Genomic DNA, 16,293 nt, shown 5'->3' with positions numbered 1-16,293 from the left:
GTAAGAGCACAAGAACAAGGCTGCCAGGCACTAAGCCAAAGGGCCCCAGCAGGTGGTTTCCTGCATCCAATGGCTCATCTGTGCCCCAGACTTCCTAATCTCCAGGTTGGATCACTACTGGACATTCCCCTGCGGGGCCCTCAGGCTATACCCAGAGTCACAAGTGGGATTTCAGAACTAGCAGCCCCAGGAACCGGGACTCTGAATCCACAGGCAGCAAAGGGGCCTCCTCCTGAGGGATGGGGGGGAGGGAAGGAGGAGGTCCTAAAACTCAACAGGAAGCCAGGGGGCCTACCACAAGGCCTATTTCAGGCACCAGCACTGGAGTGAAGTGTTGCTCTCCACTCTCTGCAGGTGCTGACCATCTGGGAGGGAACCACCAATGTCCTCGCCCTGGACACTCTACAAGTCCTGGCTAAGAGTCAGGGCCAAGTGCTGCAGGCCTTCTCAGCATCTGTCCAGGTGAGGTGCTAATGGGAGCTGGTGCACAGGGTCCTGCTGCCCCTCCTCCAGTCTCACTGGACACTAGAGGTGGAGGGACCAGGAGCCCCTGGGGAAAGGCTGTCCCAACAGGGAATCTGCTCCCCCTCAGAGCAGCATGTCTCTGCTTCCACCACACTGATATGTTCAGAAAGGAATTGTGTGGCCTTGAATTTGAGATCTACAGAGCTGGGAGGGGAGGGCAGGGGAGGGGAGGGCAGGGGAGGGGAGGGGAGGAAAGGGGAGGGAAGGGGAGGGAAGGGAAGGGAAGGGGAGGGTAGGGGAGGGGAGGGGAGGGGAGGGGAGGGGAGGGAAGGGGAAGGGGAGGACCCACCCTGGATCTGGAATAGGAGACCCAAGTTTGATCTCAGCTCTGCCATTTCTTGGGTTCATTTCCCTTCATGGGCATTCCCTTCTTCCACTCATTATCTTCACACAGAAAATGGGTATAACATGGCTATTGTGGAGCTTCAATAAGAGAATGTATGAAAAGCCTTGGCATCGTGTCAGGCTCAGGGTTGGCCCCCCTTAGAAGCCATCCAGCCCTGGTGACCGCAGTTCTCCTTCACGGGAAGAAGGCAATCCTGGAGAGATGCTCCTGTGCCCCCCCCCGCAGGTCTTGCCCTCCTGCCTCACCCCACAAGCAGGCAGACCAAGGGCAAGTTCTACCTGAGTCCAGTTAACAAAGCTTTGCTCTGCTGTCCTTCTCTGTCCTCCTCTCTCCCAGGACAAGGTGGCCTTGGCTTCAGACTGCTCTGAGCTGGCTTCTTCCGTCCAGTGCCTGCAGGAGGCCCTTGGGAGGCTGGCCTTTCAGCTGAAGAATCTCCTAGGTCAGGGCAGCACTTCTATGGAAATGGCTGCCAGGGACCTGGTCTACACCTTGGCTCGCATCTACATAGGTAGCTCCATCCTTTCCTCCCCATGTCCTCATCTCAGGCCAGGAGGGTAGGATATGAGGCAGAGACAGTCTGGTACCCCAGCAAGAACAATGATTTGGGATGGGAAGCCCTCTAGTACCACTGACCAAGTCACAACTTCACTGAACCCATTTCTTCCTACATAAGAGGGACAAAGTAAGTGACTCTGGGTTCCCTCCTTCCTCGATGGTCTCATGGCCTCCCTGAGCCTGTTTCCTCCTCTGTAAAACAAGGTGGTGGGCCTAGAGGACTTCTAAATCCCCACAAGCCTAAGGGATGGAAGGGGACTTCATTGTTATCACAGCAGCTCTTTCCTTGGCTCTCCCCCTTACATCCTGCTCTCTCATAGGGGCCCTTTTGATAGAGCATGCAGCCTGGGCTGAGGCTTCTCCTTCTGACATCTATGCTTCACAGAGGTAAAGAGGGTCTTCATCTCCTTGGTCAGGTCACCTTCCTCTCATGTAACAGTCAGCATATTCCCCTCCCAGACTCCTTCCTCCCATCTCTGGAACTCATCTCAGAAGTGCCACATCCAGATTCAGTCAGACAAGCCATTTCCCTGTCCTTTTAAAGAAAGGGCTGACCTCTCCCCAATACACACGTGACTGTGAATGCTCACACAGAGCATTTATTCACTCCATTTGGGAAACTGAGGCAGGAGCTCAAGTTGGAAATTTCCCAGAGTAAATCCTGGGGTGATGGGAAGGAGCCTCTAATAGAAAGGACTCTCTTGGATAACCGAGTGGCATGGAACAGCCAGGAACAGTTTTCTGTTCTTTTCATATTTTGCCACTTATGTTGGGAGTGACGAGGTGCTGATGTGGATGGCCCATGGGGCAGAGGGAAATGGACTTGCAATAGGAGTCAGGAACACTGAGAGCCTTTACAGTCCTAGGAGGCTCCCTGAACTGATAAAGCTTTTTCCTAGATGGTGTGAACAAGACCTCTGCCCCTTGGACACTGCTCAACAGGCTGGCTGCTATGAGGCTGATGCTGTTTCCCGAGACATAGACCTGGTCTATGAGGAAAGCCCTACTTTCAAAAGAAAGGGAAGTGCCCAGGCTTCTGCCCAAACAGAAGTCTAAGCATGGTGGAGCCCCCAAAAGGAATGTTTAATAGGAGGGAAACGTTAAGGTGCTCGACCTGTCTGAAACATGTCATGTGCCCCCAAGGACCAGCATGTCTTTAATGACTTGAACCCTTAATGTTCAGGAAAAAGATCTGTAAATAGTTCATAAAACATCCCTTAGTTTTGATGCCTCATAAGGAGTCACAATTGTATAAATGGAGATTTTGAACCTTTGACTTCATTCCCCAGAAGTCCTTAGGATTTCCCAAAATTCCCCATAATCTCTTCTGTGTCTCCACGTTGGTGAGATCACATCATTGGTATTTAACTGGCTGTAACTCCTCCCACGCCCTCTTTGGCATGATGCAGCAGTCAGTGGTGATGGTGGTAGGGTGGGGATTTTGAAAATGGCTAACCCGCTATGGACACGTGTTTTTATTTTGTATCCTCTTTATTCCTTGATTTCTAATAGTCATTTAATAAATCCTCTTTAAGATATAATATTTTTATTATTTGAGATTTAATTTTAAATTTTACACAATGCAACAATTGGTGACCTGAGTCAGACAAGTGATTTTGTTTGATTTTCAATAATCCTGGGGAGGTTTTAGCATTTTATTATCCAATTGAGATGGGTGGGCAGAGATTTTACCGGAAGGGAAGGGATGCTGGAAGTGGTGGGACCTCTTTTTGGGCAGCCTATGGAAATGGAGCTTTGCCCCATGCTCACTGCTTATATGGCTGTTTGCATTAGAAATGACCATAAATCAATGAACAATGAAAGGGAGGATTTTGCGTAAAATTGAAGGGCCCGCGAGGAGGATACAGAATTGTGCTGGATACAGAAAATAGAATGCAAGAGGGAACTTGGAATTTTTAGTGAGGAGTTCTGAGAACCTGGACTGGCAGTTGGGGGAGAGTGAGGTGTTCAGGAGGACACAGCTCCTGAACTGAGCTCTCTCCAGATCGATTGGAAAATCTACTCAAATCACCTACTTTGGTCCTGGTTGTTCCTGATTGATCCCAGACATCTCATTGACACCTATTGACTTCCAAGAAGACATTAACAGAGAAAATGACATGGACTTCTAAGTTACCTCAAGTGGGCTCAGCCTAGTCTGTGGTGATTAGGCTATTTCTGTCACCATCCTCCTGATTTATCAACTAGCTCTGACCTTAATTCAAAGAGTGTTTGGATGGGCTTAGCCTAGTTTAGTTAGACAGGAAGGTGGGAAACTAGACAGAGAAGGTGGCAGAGTAGGTCCAACCATGCTGGACACCAAAGAGATCCCCTAGGATCAGAGGAACTGGGATGGATAGATTTGGGAAAAGATTAGGGATCTTCCTAGCACAGCATCCTTCCCAAACTCCAGAATACCAGCTTTAATACATCTACTTTTGTTTAACCTGAAAGTCAGATCAAGTTTCTCAGTGAACTCCAGGTCTGAGGGTATCCATCTTGCTCTTAGTGCAGGGAGAAGCAGCTAAACAGATTCAAGGCTCAACTAATCTTATCACTGGTCCAAATTACCATCTTGCAGCAGGAATTCTTCAGCCCTTTCTCTGGCCACCATCATATCCTGTCAGCCTGGGCCTGGTGGGTTTCCCCTCACTAGAAGTCTCTGGGGGCTGGGGGAGGTTGGATGACCTCTTGTCAGTGATGCTGCAGAGAGGGGCTTTCCTTGTTCAGGGGTATGAGTTGGACCACAGCTAATGGCTTCTGAGATCCCTTCCATCTCCTGTTCTTTGAGGAGGAAGCTGGGGGCACAGGGCATAGTAGGGCTTGGAGTCCAATTCCCATCCTACCCCAGGCACTGTGTGACCCTGACCTCAACTCCTTAACTTCTCTGTGCTTTGGCTTCCTCATTTGTTAACTCAGGATACTTCCAACACCTACTTCATAGGGCCTTTTAAAGGATTGAATGAGATGACATGGAACACACCTTACTGTTCTTAAAGGGCTACTATCTGCCATCATCATCATCCTATGAGCTGGCCCAGTTTGTGTCCCAGCTCTAAGTAGTTCCTGACCCTGGCCAGGGTCACTCTGCCTTCTCTGGACATGAAGGGTCTGATAGTTGCTGATTCCAGGAGGAAGCCTCCATCTCTTCCCACTGTCCTTTTAGCCCTGTCCAATGGCAAGGCAGTATTCAGGCTGCTGAGACACAGCTGGGGTGGAGGAGGGACTTCAAAGGTTCATCTCTGGCCCCAGATTTTATAGAAAAGTCCAACAGGAGGCTCCTGTGTTTGTGTGTCCATCTCTGGACTCGGCAGTGATTAAGTGGCTCTCTATCCACTGACAGACCATGGGACCAAAACCTCTCTTTCCCCACCATCCCTACCAAAACAGACAGCCCCTGTCCCAACACCTGCCACCCCAGCAATACCTGCCTGGAAGAACACCAAGACTTTGTTGTTCTGTTCCTCAGCCTATACTGCCTGAATCACTAAACACCATTCCTGGGAACCAGCTCCCCAACTCCCTCTCAGGACCATCCAAAGAACTTCATCCAGGAAGCTTACCTTGGCCAGGGGCAAACAAATGAGGCAACACAAATTACCTCATTCCTGAAAACCCCTAATTCCTCCTACCCTATAAGAGGTTAAACCTATCTCCACTGAGGTGGAGATTCAGCAGCCATCTTTACTAGTGCTGATCTCTCTCTCCTTTGCTACTCCTCTCTTCCAGCCCCCTCCCCACAGAGGATTCCATAGCCATCTCCTGGTATCAGTGTCGTCCACCTTGATGCTCCTCTGGCACATACTCCCCCTCCCCTTCCTCCAATAAAGCTGTGCTATACCACCTTACTCAGGTCTTATTTGTCTCTTGTGTTTGGACCCTCATCAGTAGGACTGACATCCACTATGTCACCTAGTTCTCCCAACACCTAGTGCCTTCTTACTTGAGATTCAGGCATTTGAGGCATTTCTTTCTCCTATCAAAAGTTTCTTTCACACACTACAAGCCTTGTTTCTAAGAAAGGTGGCTAGCAATTAGTATTTGGTACACCCTGGGATAGTGCACCCTGGGGGGTTAATGTGTGCTCCACTCAGACTTCCTCCATCAAATCCTAAACTGAGCCCCTATCCCACTCCCATGGACTAAGTAATTGGGAGATGGGAGAGAATCTTTGGGTCCACCTTCTCTCTGGACACCAGTGACCTGCAGGCACCAGGACCTTAACCTTGCTCATCAAAGTAACCATTAGCTTTCTGAAATCCACCAGCAGCTACTCCCACTCTTTGGATTATTCCACCTGACTTCGCCCTTTGATCTTTAAAGGATGATAATCCCAGGGGAACCAATCTCCCCCCACCCCCAAAGTTCTTAAGTATCTCTGCCCTTTAGGCCTGGGAATCCCCAAGCTCACAGCTAGCAGGTCCAGCTGTGTGAGAAGGGAATGTGAAGCAGAAGTAGAAAAGGGTCAGAAAGAAAGTCTCAGGGGCATGTGAGGCATGCTGGGAAGAACTCTGTGCTGGCCTCAGGAGAGCTGGCCAGGTGTCTTAACTCAGCCTCTAAATGGCCAAATGACTTCTGCCACATCATTCCTTAGTGGGGGCTTAGGTTCCCCTCCATACTTGATTCTGAGGGCCAAGCCCACCCTAACACTCTGCTCTAAGTTCCTGCTCCCCTCTGTCAGGCCAGGCTTCGGCCAGTATTTCTTACAGAAGAGGAGCACAAATACTAATGTCGGTTGACTAAGGGCCCTTTGCCTCCTTGACATTCCAGGTTCCAAGTTCCTTCCGATGTTTAAGAGACTATTGATGTGTCTCTAATCAGTAGCTAAGAGGGACAAAGGCCCAGGTGGGACAGGGGTGTCCTGAGGTCACTGGCAGGAAACCCAAGGTCCTTTCTTCTTTTCTTTGAGCTAGTTTCATGGGTTTGGAAGGGGGAGCAACCCCCCCCCTCCCCCCAAGCAGCAGCATGATCAAAAACAGAGGCAAAGAACAGGAGGCTGAAGCCCAGAAACTCAGGAAAGACACAATGTCCGGAGGAAGATGCCTCCAAACCAGCAGGCAGAGAAAGAAGGGCTACAGGGGCTGAGGTGAAGATGCCCACATCAAGCCCATTCTGAAAAGGAGCTCTGTTTCTTCTGGCCCTCCAGGGAGGGAAAGGGGATGGGAAGCCAGCCCCAGGCTCTCCTGACCACAGAAGGGGTTGGCAGGGGACCTGGGCTACAAAGGCAGTACAAAGTAGGAAGTGACGTCAGACTACAAAGAAGGGGAGGGAGGAAGGTGGCTGTGTGGTGGGGGAAGCTTACCCAAGTCTGTAGCACTGTCTGGCCCCCAGAAAGGGACATTCAAACTCGTTCAATCCAGAAGAAAAGAATTTTATTTGTATGGTGGTACAATAGCCTGTTAGCTAGTAAAACAGTCTGGGGGCTAATCAGGTAGCCTTAGGGATGATGGGGAAGTTGCAGAGAAACCTCTCTGGAACTGATGGAATTTCCACATGTGCAGTAGCAGCTTCCTGGCTCTGGGGATCTCCATTGGCATATTTATTAGGGTCTGGGGACTAGTCATCTCCCATTCCAGAGAAATCTTCACCAAAGGGGATGCTGGCAAACGTTTAGCAGAGGAGAGCAAAGGTTGACGCTGACTCCTTCGGCCCTGACTTGAGAGATTCAGAATGATCAATAAAGGAAAGGCGTCCAAACCATCTCCATCAAATTCCCCTCAGAGAAAAAAGAAGTAGTCAAGAGCTCCCGACTCCCTCCTCCTGCCTGGGAGCCAAGCGGGCCCACAACTAGGAGTGCCTGGTGTATAGGTGATTCCTGCTGGTTCTCTGAGATCGTGTGGAACTAGAGAGCTGGCAGCTGAAGGCCCAGAGTCGAGGTGCCAGCAGGAAGGGTGCCCAAGCGGTGCCCTGCTGTGCCAGGTGGTCGCGCCCTAGTGGAAGGGGCTGCGGAGCTCGATGGTTAGCCGCAGCACAGGGAGTGAGTCTGCACCTCTGTGTCCTGTTTATCCACCTGCTCCCAGCTGGCTTCAGAGAAAATCTCTGCTGCAGCAAGCCAAGCAATTCGGATCCGCTTTGCTTTCGGAGGCGGGGACTGAGCTCTGTCTGTTGGGAAACAGCTAAGGAAGCGGTGGGGAGCGAGGAAGGGGCAAGGTCAAGGAGGGGAGCTGGGGCCAAGGCTCACTGGTTTCGGGGCTGCTGACCTCTGTGAGCCCCCCGCAAACAGGCCTGTGGCGTGTGAGGTGAGCTTCTGGGCCATGGTAACCCTGAAGCAGAGGCATCTCCTGGGGATGTCAGGGTGCGCTAAGCAGGGGAAGAGAGGGCACAGCTGTGTTCCCAGAGGCCTCAGGGCAGCACCCGCCACGCTGGCCAGCTCCTCCCCTCCTCGGTGACGGCCTCCAAGGGGGGGAGGAACTAAGGCTTGGGACCCCGAGGGACCCCACTGGCAGGTTAAGTCGTGAAGGCAAGAATAGCGGGGATTCTATGCCCAAATGGTGATAAAAGACTGTCCTTTGATCCAGCCATAGCACTGCTGGGTCTGTACTCCAAAGAGATAATGGAGAAAAAGACTTGTACAAGAATATTCATAGCTGCGCTCTTTGTGGTGGCCCAAAATTGGAAACCGAGGGGATGCCCATCAATTGGGGAGTGGCTGAGCAAATTGTGGTATATGTTGGTGATGGAATACTATTGTGCTAAAAGGAATAATAAAGTGAAGGAATTCCATGGAGACTGGAACAACCTCCAGGAAGTGATGCAGAGTCAGAGGAGTAGAACCAGGAGAACATTGTACACAGAGATGGATACACTGTGGCACAATCAAATGTAATGGACTTCTCCATTAGTGGCAGAGTACATTCTGTGGGGATCTAGGAGAAAAAACACTTCATAAGCAGAGGACAAACTGTGGGAGTAGAAACACCGAGGAAAAGCAACTGCTTGACTACAGGGGTTGAGGGGACATGACAGAGGAGAGACTCTAAAGGAACACTAATGCAAATATTAACAACTTGGCAATGGGTCCGAATCAAGAACACATGTGATACCCAGTGGAATCACGAGTCCGCTATGGGAGGGGTGGTGGGATTGGGGGGAGGGGGGGAGGAAAAGAAAATGATCTTTGTCTTTAATGAATAATGCTTGGAAATGATCAAATAAAATATTATAAAATTAAAAAAAAAAGAATAGCGGGGATTAAGGCCACCCATTAATGGTTTTCTCCATGCGCACAGTCCTGTCTCAGTAGACATCTGCACACACTGCGTGACTCTGGCTGTGCTCACGTGAACCCCAACGAAAGAACCGCCACCCCCAGAGTCGCGAGCGAGCAGAAGGATGGAGCTAGTGAGGCGGTCCCCGCGCAGGCCGGCCGCGAGGCTCTGGGGCCACGGCTCTCTCGCCACCTTCCCCTCCAAACCCCTTCAGGAAACAGGCGGCTGCGGCTCCTCACCGATCCCCAGACTGGAGCAGGAGAGGCGCCAGACCCAAGGACCAGAGCCAAGTCTCTGCAGCCGGCGGCGCCCGATGAGCCCCAGCATACTCACCACTTCGTCCCCAAAGTCCCCATTGAAGCGCAGGGAGCTGTTCAGGCACTGGCTCTCCAGGCGGCTTCTCAGCTCCTGAACCTGTTTCTTCAGCGTCTCTACTTCCTGCTGGTGGCCCGTTTCGATCTGCCGCAAGCGCTGCTGGATGGCGTCCGTGTAGACCGGCATCCCGTCATCGTCCAGGTGACTGCGAGTGGGCTGCTCCGGACTGCCAGCCACTGCTGCCTGTCTGCTTGGCTGGCCCTGCAGCCACTTGGCCTGAGCGCTCCGCTAGGGGAGCTGGGCACAGCCGCTGCTGGCAGCGGCCACCCGTCGGCTCCAGGGCCCTTTCGCCTTGCCGTGCTCTCCATCCAGACAGTGTCCGTTCGGGGCAGGGTATCTCTGGGGCACGGTCAGCCCCACGGGGCTCTCCATGGCCTTGTTCTCTAGCTCCAGGTCTCCGTTACACACAATCTCCTCTTTAGGCTCCGCTAAGGGCAAGGCACAGGAAGAAGGCATGGGGCTGTGGGAAGTCCTGGGTCCTCTAGAGCCCGCCCTGGCCCTGTCTGCCAGGTGCTCCCCATCAGCTTGAGAAAGCTCATCGTCCCCACTGTCCAGGAGGCAAGGTCTATGGCTGGGCCCTTTGGGAAGCTCATCTGTGCTCATCTCCCCTTCTCTTACTGTTTCCACACAGCTCTCTGCAGTGGAGATTCTTGCTCCTGCTGGCACTGCTGGGGGTGGGGAGGAGCCATAGGGAATCTCGGGGTGCAGTGGGGATGGGTGGCTCTCTACATCCACAGCCTGTGGAGTGTCCCTGGCCCCTGGCCCCTCCCCAGGACCTTCCTGCAGGCCAGGCCTCCTAGGGGCCTCCTGGGGGTTGCTGGGCAGAGGCCCGGGCTCCTCGGGTTGCTGCCCAGGGAGATCTGCCAAGAGCTGATGTGTGCTATTTCCTGGAGAAGTCATCAGAGCTCCCCGTGTCATTTCTGGTTTCTTAGGAAGTGAGTGCTCAAGGTCCTCCCTCCTGCTCTTCTCCAGGAGAGCCCCCTCTTTGGTCTCTTCCACCTCGGCATTGCTCCTGCGGGGGGCTTCCTCCAGTACACTGTCCTCTTTAGTGGCTTCCTGCAGGATGTTTTCCATCTGCCCCTCTGCTACACCGGCAGCCACTGAGAGCTCTGCTCCCACCAAGGCCCTGCTTTGTTTGCCCAAAGTGTCCCCATCACAAGGCTCCTCCCCTGGGCTGCCCAGGCTGCTCAGCTCCAGGGAGCGCCGATGCTCTTGCCACTTCTCGTTGAGGCTGGGGTCGCTGCTGCGCCGGCTGGTGGGTGGCACGTTGCTGTCACAGACTGTGGTGAGGTTGTCAAACGACCGCGTCTTTGGTAGCCTGGGAAGGGAGAACGAGGGGAAGATTAGAATTTCACTAGGGGACAGTGAGAGGCAATCACGACTAACTGGTAACTGTTCCATCACTGAGCCCATTCCAGCTTGCCAGAGGCGGGGACACCTTGGACACTGGGAGGAGCTCCTCTGGAGTTCCCCCGATTGCAGGAATTCTCACCCACCCCCCAACAGCCAATGCTCTTCAGAAACATCCCTGATGGCTTAGTTGTGTGATGCAGGTGGGCCAGTGGGAAAGAAGGCAGCAGGGAAATCTAGACAGACCACTCTGATGCCCTCCAAGTAGCAGGGAGAGGTCCGAAGGAACTCGAGACCCACCCTCCCATGGGTGGCCAGGATGAACTATAGACACTGCACCTGCATTTCAAACCCCAATGGAATTCTTTGAGCAAAAGGCAGTGTGTGTATGTGCCCTGCGCCTGTGCTCTCCCGAATGCCCCTGCCCCTGCTTGGATGTATGCATGTGTGGTGGCCTCAGGACCTGCTACATCACTAATATGCAGTAAGAACCACTGCTTAGTTTTGGACACACAATATAAGGACCAAAAAGTTTCCTGGAAACAAAGGAAGAGCCCAGGAATTATTTTGTCTCAGTTGCCTCCCCCCATCTGAAAACTTCTTACTATTTCTTCCAGGCTTCTAAACAGTCACCCATGTCCTGGATAATCCCAGCTTCTTTCCTTCTACATTCTAGATTGGCCATTTACTTGCATTGTAACACTGGGAAACCCACTTTGCTTAGAAACTGTCAACTGGGAAGAAAAAACCTTGACACTAATCTTTTCTCATTATGATCTCCTTTTTAAGATATATAAAGAATTGAATCACTAATCATTAGAGAAATGCAAATTAAAATGACTCTCAGGTGCCACTTCACACCTATCAGATTGATTAACATGACAGAAAAGGAAAATTACATTTGTTGGGGATGTAGAAAAATAGAGACACTATTGCATTGTTGGTGGAATTGTAAACTGATCCAACCTATTTTGGAGAACAGCTGGATCTATGTCCCAAGGATTATAAAACTGTGCACACCCTTTAACTCAGCAATGCCACTACTTGCTCTATATCCCCAAAGAGATCAAAGAAATTGAAAAGAACTTAAATGTATCAAAATCTTTCTAGCAGCAATTTTTGTGGTGGTAAAGAATTGGAAATTGAGGGAATACCGTGCATTTGGACAATGACTGAATAAGTTGTGGTATATGATTGTAATGGAATTCTATGGTGTTATAAGAAATGATGAACAAGATGATTTCAGAAAAACCTGGAAATACATGAACTGATGCAGAATGCTGCCAATGAGGTATTTCATATTATCCTCAAATTTTTCATTCTTTTAATTTTGCTTTATAGATTCTTTCTGCCTTGCGAAGTCATTTGCTTCTAGTTGTTGGATTCTAGTTTTTAAAGACTGAATTTCATCCCTGGCTTTTTGATCATCCTTCTCCTTCTGGTCTGATTTTCTTTGGAGGTCATCTTTCATCTTCTTTGCCTCATTTTCAAGCTGGTTAATTTTGGCTTTCTAGACACTATTTTCTGTTTCCAAAGGATAGGAATAAGTGTTTTCAATCAAAGAAATCCAAGCTATCGATAGCCCCATGAAAAGATTCTTCATATCATTAATAAGAAGAGAAATGCAGAATAAATCAGCTCAGAGGTTCCACTTCATACTCAGACTAGCAAAGATAACAATTAAAAAAATAAAAATCATAAAGCTTGGAGCTATACTCTAAAAGTCATAACTCAATAATTACATTACTAGATCTATACTCCAAAGTGAGGGTTGGGAGAATATACATTTATTAAGCACCTACTATGTAATGAGGCAAGTCATTTCACCTTTGTTTACCTCAATTTCCTCATCTGTGAAATGGGGATTGTAATAGCACCTACCTCAGGGTTGTTGAGAAGAGCAAATTATATATTTGTAAAGTGCTTAGGATAGTGCCTGGCATGTTGTTGTTGTTCAGTAGTTCAGTTCTGTCCAATTATGCATGACCCCATACACCATACTTTATTTTTAAAATTTAATTTAATTTAAAAAATTTTTGAACTTAAAGTAATTTATTTAGTCAATTTAGAACATTATTCCTTGGTTACAAGAATTATATTATTTCCCTTCCTACCCTCCCCCCTTCCCACAGCCGACACTCAATTTCATTGGGTATTACATGTGTCCTTGATCAAAACCTACTTTCATGTTGGTGTTTGCATTAGGATATTCATTTAGAGTCTACATCCCCAACCATATCACCTTGACTCATGTATTGAAGCAGTTTTTCTTCTGTGTTTCTGCTCCCACAGTTTTTCCTCTGAATGTGGATAGTGCTGGAGTCTGAGGATCAAAGTATGTTATTTTCCACTTTATCTCCTCCATGAGATTTTTCAAGTATGTGTAATATGTGTCTTCTATCACAACATGAACAATATGGAAGCAGACATTGTGTGGAAGAATTATTATCAGAATATTTCATGTTGGGGTGGGGGTGGGAGGATAGAAAGGAAAAATTCTGAATCCTAAAAACTCAGAAAACAAAATTGTCAAAAATTGTTTCTATATGTAACTGATTAAATACAAATTTTTAAAGCTGGGCCTTTGTTTATAGGAGTTCTTAATTTGAAGACCAGGAACTTGTGCTTTAAAATATATCAATAGCTATATTTTACCATTAATTTGTTTGCCTTTTAAATTCTGCTTCCATTTCTTGATTTCTTTGTCATTATATGCCATAGATAGATATGCTTCATTTATGATTGTTAAATTTAAAATAAATTCAGAGCCTTTTATAGTTGCTAATTTAGCAGCAACATCTGCTTGGTGATTCCCTCTCAACACAAAATCAGTTCCGCCTGAGTGAGCAGAGCAATGTACTACTGCCAAGCTTTCCAGCAATTGGAGGGCTGATAGAACTTGATTTATAATTTGTCCATTAGCAAAGTTTTTCCTGATGATGTTAAGAAATCTCTTTGTAGTCAAAGGGTACCCACAGCATGAAATATCCCAAAGGCATATTTAGAATTTGTAGATATAACTTTTTTATCTCTTGCAATCACACAGGCTTGTTTTAATTTTATCAATTCTGCAGCTTATGCACTTAGATTTGATGGAAGTGAGGCTGACCAAAGAGTTTAAAATTCTGTCACTAAAACTGCCCCTATATAACCTTATGCCATCTTTAATAAATGATGAATTACTTGTACACAACACAAGATCTGCATTTTCTAACAGTATCTAATAGATTTTCATGAGGTTTCTCTGCCATTGATACTACTGATTCGCAATTTTGACATCATTCTCCAGTGATAGGTAAATCAAGAAAAAGTGTATCCATATTTACCTACAATGGGGATAAGTTGGAAGCCTTCCCACATCAGGGATGAAGCAAGGAAGCTCATTATCACCACTATTATTTAATAATGTACTAGAAATGCTAGCTTTAGCAGTTAAAGAAGAAAAATAAATTGAAAGAAAGTAGGCAATAAGGAAGCTTAATTATCACATTTTGTAGATGATATGATGGTATTCTAAAGGATCTTAGAATGTCAACTGAAAAATTAGTTGAAATAATAACTTTAGTAAAGTTGCAGGATACAAAATAAGCCCTCCTAAATCTTTAGCATCTCTATATATTTCCAACAAACTCAGAAGCTAGACTTAGAAAGAAAGACTCCATTTAAAATCACTCAAGACAATATAAAATATTTGGATGGAATCTATCTGCCAAGACAAATGCAGAAATCACATTAACACAATTACAAAACATTTTCCAAACAAATAAAGTTAGATCTAAACAATTGGAAAAGCACTTAATTGCTTAAGGGTAGGCTGGGCTAATATAATAAAAATGACAATCTTATCTATGTTAGTTTACTTATCAATGCCATACAAATTAAACTACCAAAAAACTATTTTACAGAACTAGAAAAAATTATAACAAAATTCATCTGAAAGGACAAAAGGTCAAGAATATCAAGGGAATGACTTCTGGAGGTGAAGCCAAGATGGCAGAGTAATCCTCAGCAGCTCCACACCACCATGAGAATCCTCCCCAATCAAAATTAAAATATCACCACAGAACAAATAGAGGAGTGAAAGAACAAACCAAGAGACAGAATGAACAGCTTTCAAGAAAAGAAAAAACCCAAAAGGTAGGCAATAAAAATCTGGGCCACCAGGGTGAGAGCAGAGCAGACCCAATAGACTATAGCAAGGAGAGAAGAATAAGTCAAGAGTAAACCACACCCCTCCACCCTACATCTGCTGTCCAATTAAGAGAGGCAGAGGAAAAGTGGGGAAAGGAAATGAAAGTGAAGCAAAGATAAAGGAAAATGATGCAAGGAAAAAGGAAAGTAATGTAAAAAGAAATGGGCCAATTGAAAAAAGAGAACCAAAACCTGACAGAGGAAAATCATGCCTTAAAAATCAGAATTGACTATCTAGAAACTAATGATTTAATAAGAAATCAAGAAATAATAAAGCAAAATCAAAGGTATGAAAAAATAGAGAAATATATGAAAATCTTATTGAAAAAACAACTAACATAGATAATAGATGTAGGAGAGACAATTTGAGAATTATTGGACTACCTGAAAGCCATTATCTAGAAAAAAAATCTTTGATATCATATTACAAGAAATTATCAAAGATCCTCAAACAAGAAAAAAAAATTGAAATGGAAAGAATTAAGAGATCACCTACAGAAAAAAATTCTCAAATGAGAACTTCAAGGAATATAATAGTTAAATTCAAGAACCAAACAATCAAATGTAATGGACTTCTCTACTAGCAGCAATGCAATGATCTGTGACAGAGGCTGGCACTAGAGGAAAGTGCCAGACTGAAGAGTATGTGAAATTGATCACCTCAATGGGGGAGGGGCCCCAGGAGTGGATTCTAGAGGAGGAGACTCTGGCAGGAAAGAACTGTGAGTGTCTCTTGGACTTGAGAAGCTGAAGAGAGAAGGTGGGAAAAGACTTTCTCCTGAGGGTTACCCATTTTTCATGATGGTGACTGGAAATCCTTCCCCCAACACTTCACAATTGAAGGGACTTTCTTTATTTTTTCCATTTGAATAAGTTTATTTAGTCAATTTAGAACATTATTCCTTGGTTACAATAATCACATTGTTTCCCTCCCTACCCTCCACTCATTCTTCCCACAGTCAACACAATTTCTTTGGGTATTACTTGTGTCCTTGATCAGAACCTATTTCCATGTTGTTGTTTACACTAGGATATTAATTTAGAGTCCACATCCCCAAATATATCCCTTAGATCCACGTTTTGAAGCAGTTGTTTTTCTTCAGTGCTTTTACTCCTGCAGTGTTTCCTCTGGATGTGGATAGTGGTTTTTCTCGTAGGTTCCTCTGAGTTGTTCAGGGTCATTGCATTGCCACGAATGGAAAAATCCATTACATTCGATTGCACCACAGTGTATCAGTCTCTGTGTATAATGTTTTCCTGGTTCTACTCCTCTCACTCTGCATCAATTCCTGGAGGTTGTTCCAGTCCCAATGAAATTCCTCCACTTTATTATTCCTTTGAGCACAATAGTATTCCATCAGCAACATATACCACAATTTGTTCAGCCATTCCCCAGTTGAAGGGCATCCCCTTATGTTCCAACTCATTGCCACCATAAAGAGAGCAGCTATGAATATTTTTATACATGTATTTTCCCTTATTATATCCGCGAGGTACAAACCCAGCAGTACCATGGCTGGATCAAAGGACAGTCTTTTATAGCCCTTTGGGCATAGTTCCAAATTGCCCTCCAGAATGGTTGGATCAATTCACAACTCTACCAGCAATGAATTAATGTCCCAACTTTGCCACATCCCCTCCAACATTCGTTACTTTCCATTGCTGTCATGTTAGCCAATCTGCTAGGTGTGAGGTGATACCTCAGAGTTGTTTTCATTTGCATCTCTCTGATTATAAGAGATT

At 46.8% G+C, this 16,293-nt stretch overlaps 2 protein-coding genes and 2 long non-coding RNA genes across 9 annotated transcripts in view; 3 read left to right on the top strand and 1 right to left on the bottom strand.

Annotated features, from left to right (window-relative positions):
• Nucleotides 1-2,951, top strand: part of LOC100030910 (acyl-CoA dehydrogenase family member 11-like) — a 34,899-nt gene extending 31,948 nt beyond the window's left edge. For both annotated transcript variants that reach the window (XM_007490539.3, XM_056821510.1), the window contains 4 exons: nucleotides 355-462; nucleotides 1,208-1,379; nucleotides 1,747-1,813; nucleotides 2,326-2,951. In XM_007490539.3, coding sequence (XP_007490601.2) covers nucleotides 355-462; nucleotides 1,208-1,379; nucleotides 1,747-1,813; nucleotides 2,326-2,482 — 504 coding nt within the window. In that variant the 3' untranslated portion in view covers nucleotides 2,483-2,951. The remainder of the gene's footprint in view (nucleotides 1-354; nucleotides 463-1,207; nucleotides 1,380-1,746; nucleotides 1,814-2,325) is intronic.
• Nucleotides 1-16,293, bottom strand: part of LOC103092787 (myotubularin-related protein 3-like) — a 93,672-nt gene that overhangs the window by 64,065 nt on the left and 13,314 nt on the right. For 2 of the 5 annotated variants that reach the window (XR_008917272.1, XM_056821512.1), the window contains exons 2-3: nucleotides 8,968-10,327; nucleotides 6,782-7,524 (exon numbers count right to left, since the gene is read on the bottom strand). Coding sequence is in view for 2 of the 5 variants with exons in the window: in XM_056821512.1 (XP_056677490.1) it covers nucleotides 7,453-7,524; nucleotides 8,968-9,135 (240 nt within the window). In the remaining 3 variants the exon portion in view is untranslated. Of the gene's footprint in view, nucleotides 1-6,781; nucleotides 7,525-8,565; nucleotides 10,328-16,293 lie in introns of those variants that run through there. The other 3 variants (XR_008917273.1, XR_008917274.1, XM_056821511.1) reach the window with 3 other exon arrangements.
• LOC107652009 (uncharacterized) lies at nucleotides 3,174-5,274 on the top strand. Its single transcript, XR_001629475.2, has 2 exons — nucleotides 3,174-4,063; nucleotides 4,896-5,274. It is a non-coding gene; the product is annotated as an uncharacterized LOC107652009 (long non-coding RNA).
• Nucleotides 10,323-14,810, top strand: LOC130458189 (uncharacterized). The gene is made up of 2 exons (XR_008917275.1): nucleotides 10,323-12,694; nucleotides 14,265-14,810. It is a non-coding gene; the product is annotated as an uncharacterized LOC130458189 (long non-coding RNA).

Source organism: Monodelphis domestica, chromosome 3, assembly GCF_027887165.1.
Source record: "Monodelphis domestica isolate mMonDom1 chromosome 3, mMonDom1.pri, whole genome shotgun sequence".
Lineage (NCBI taxonomy): Eukaryota > Metazoa > Chordata > Mammalia > Didelphimorphia > Didelphidae > Monodelphis > Monodelphis domestica.
Note: the sequence above shows the minus strand (reverse complement) of the source record. Positions and strands in the feature narration are given on the sequence as shown.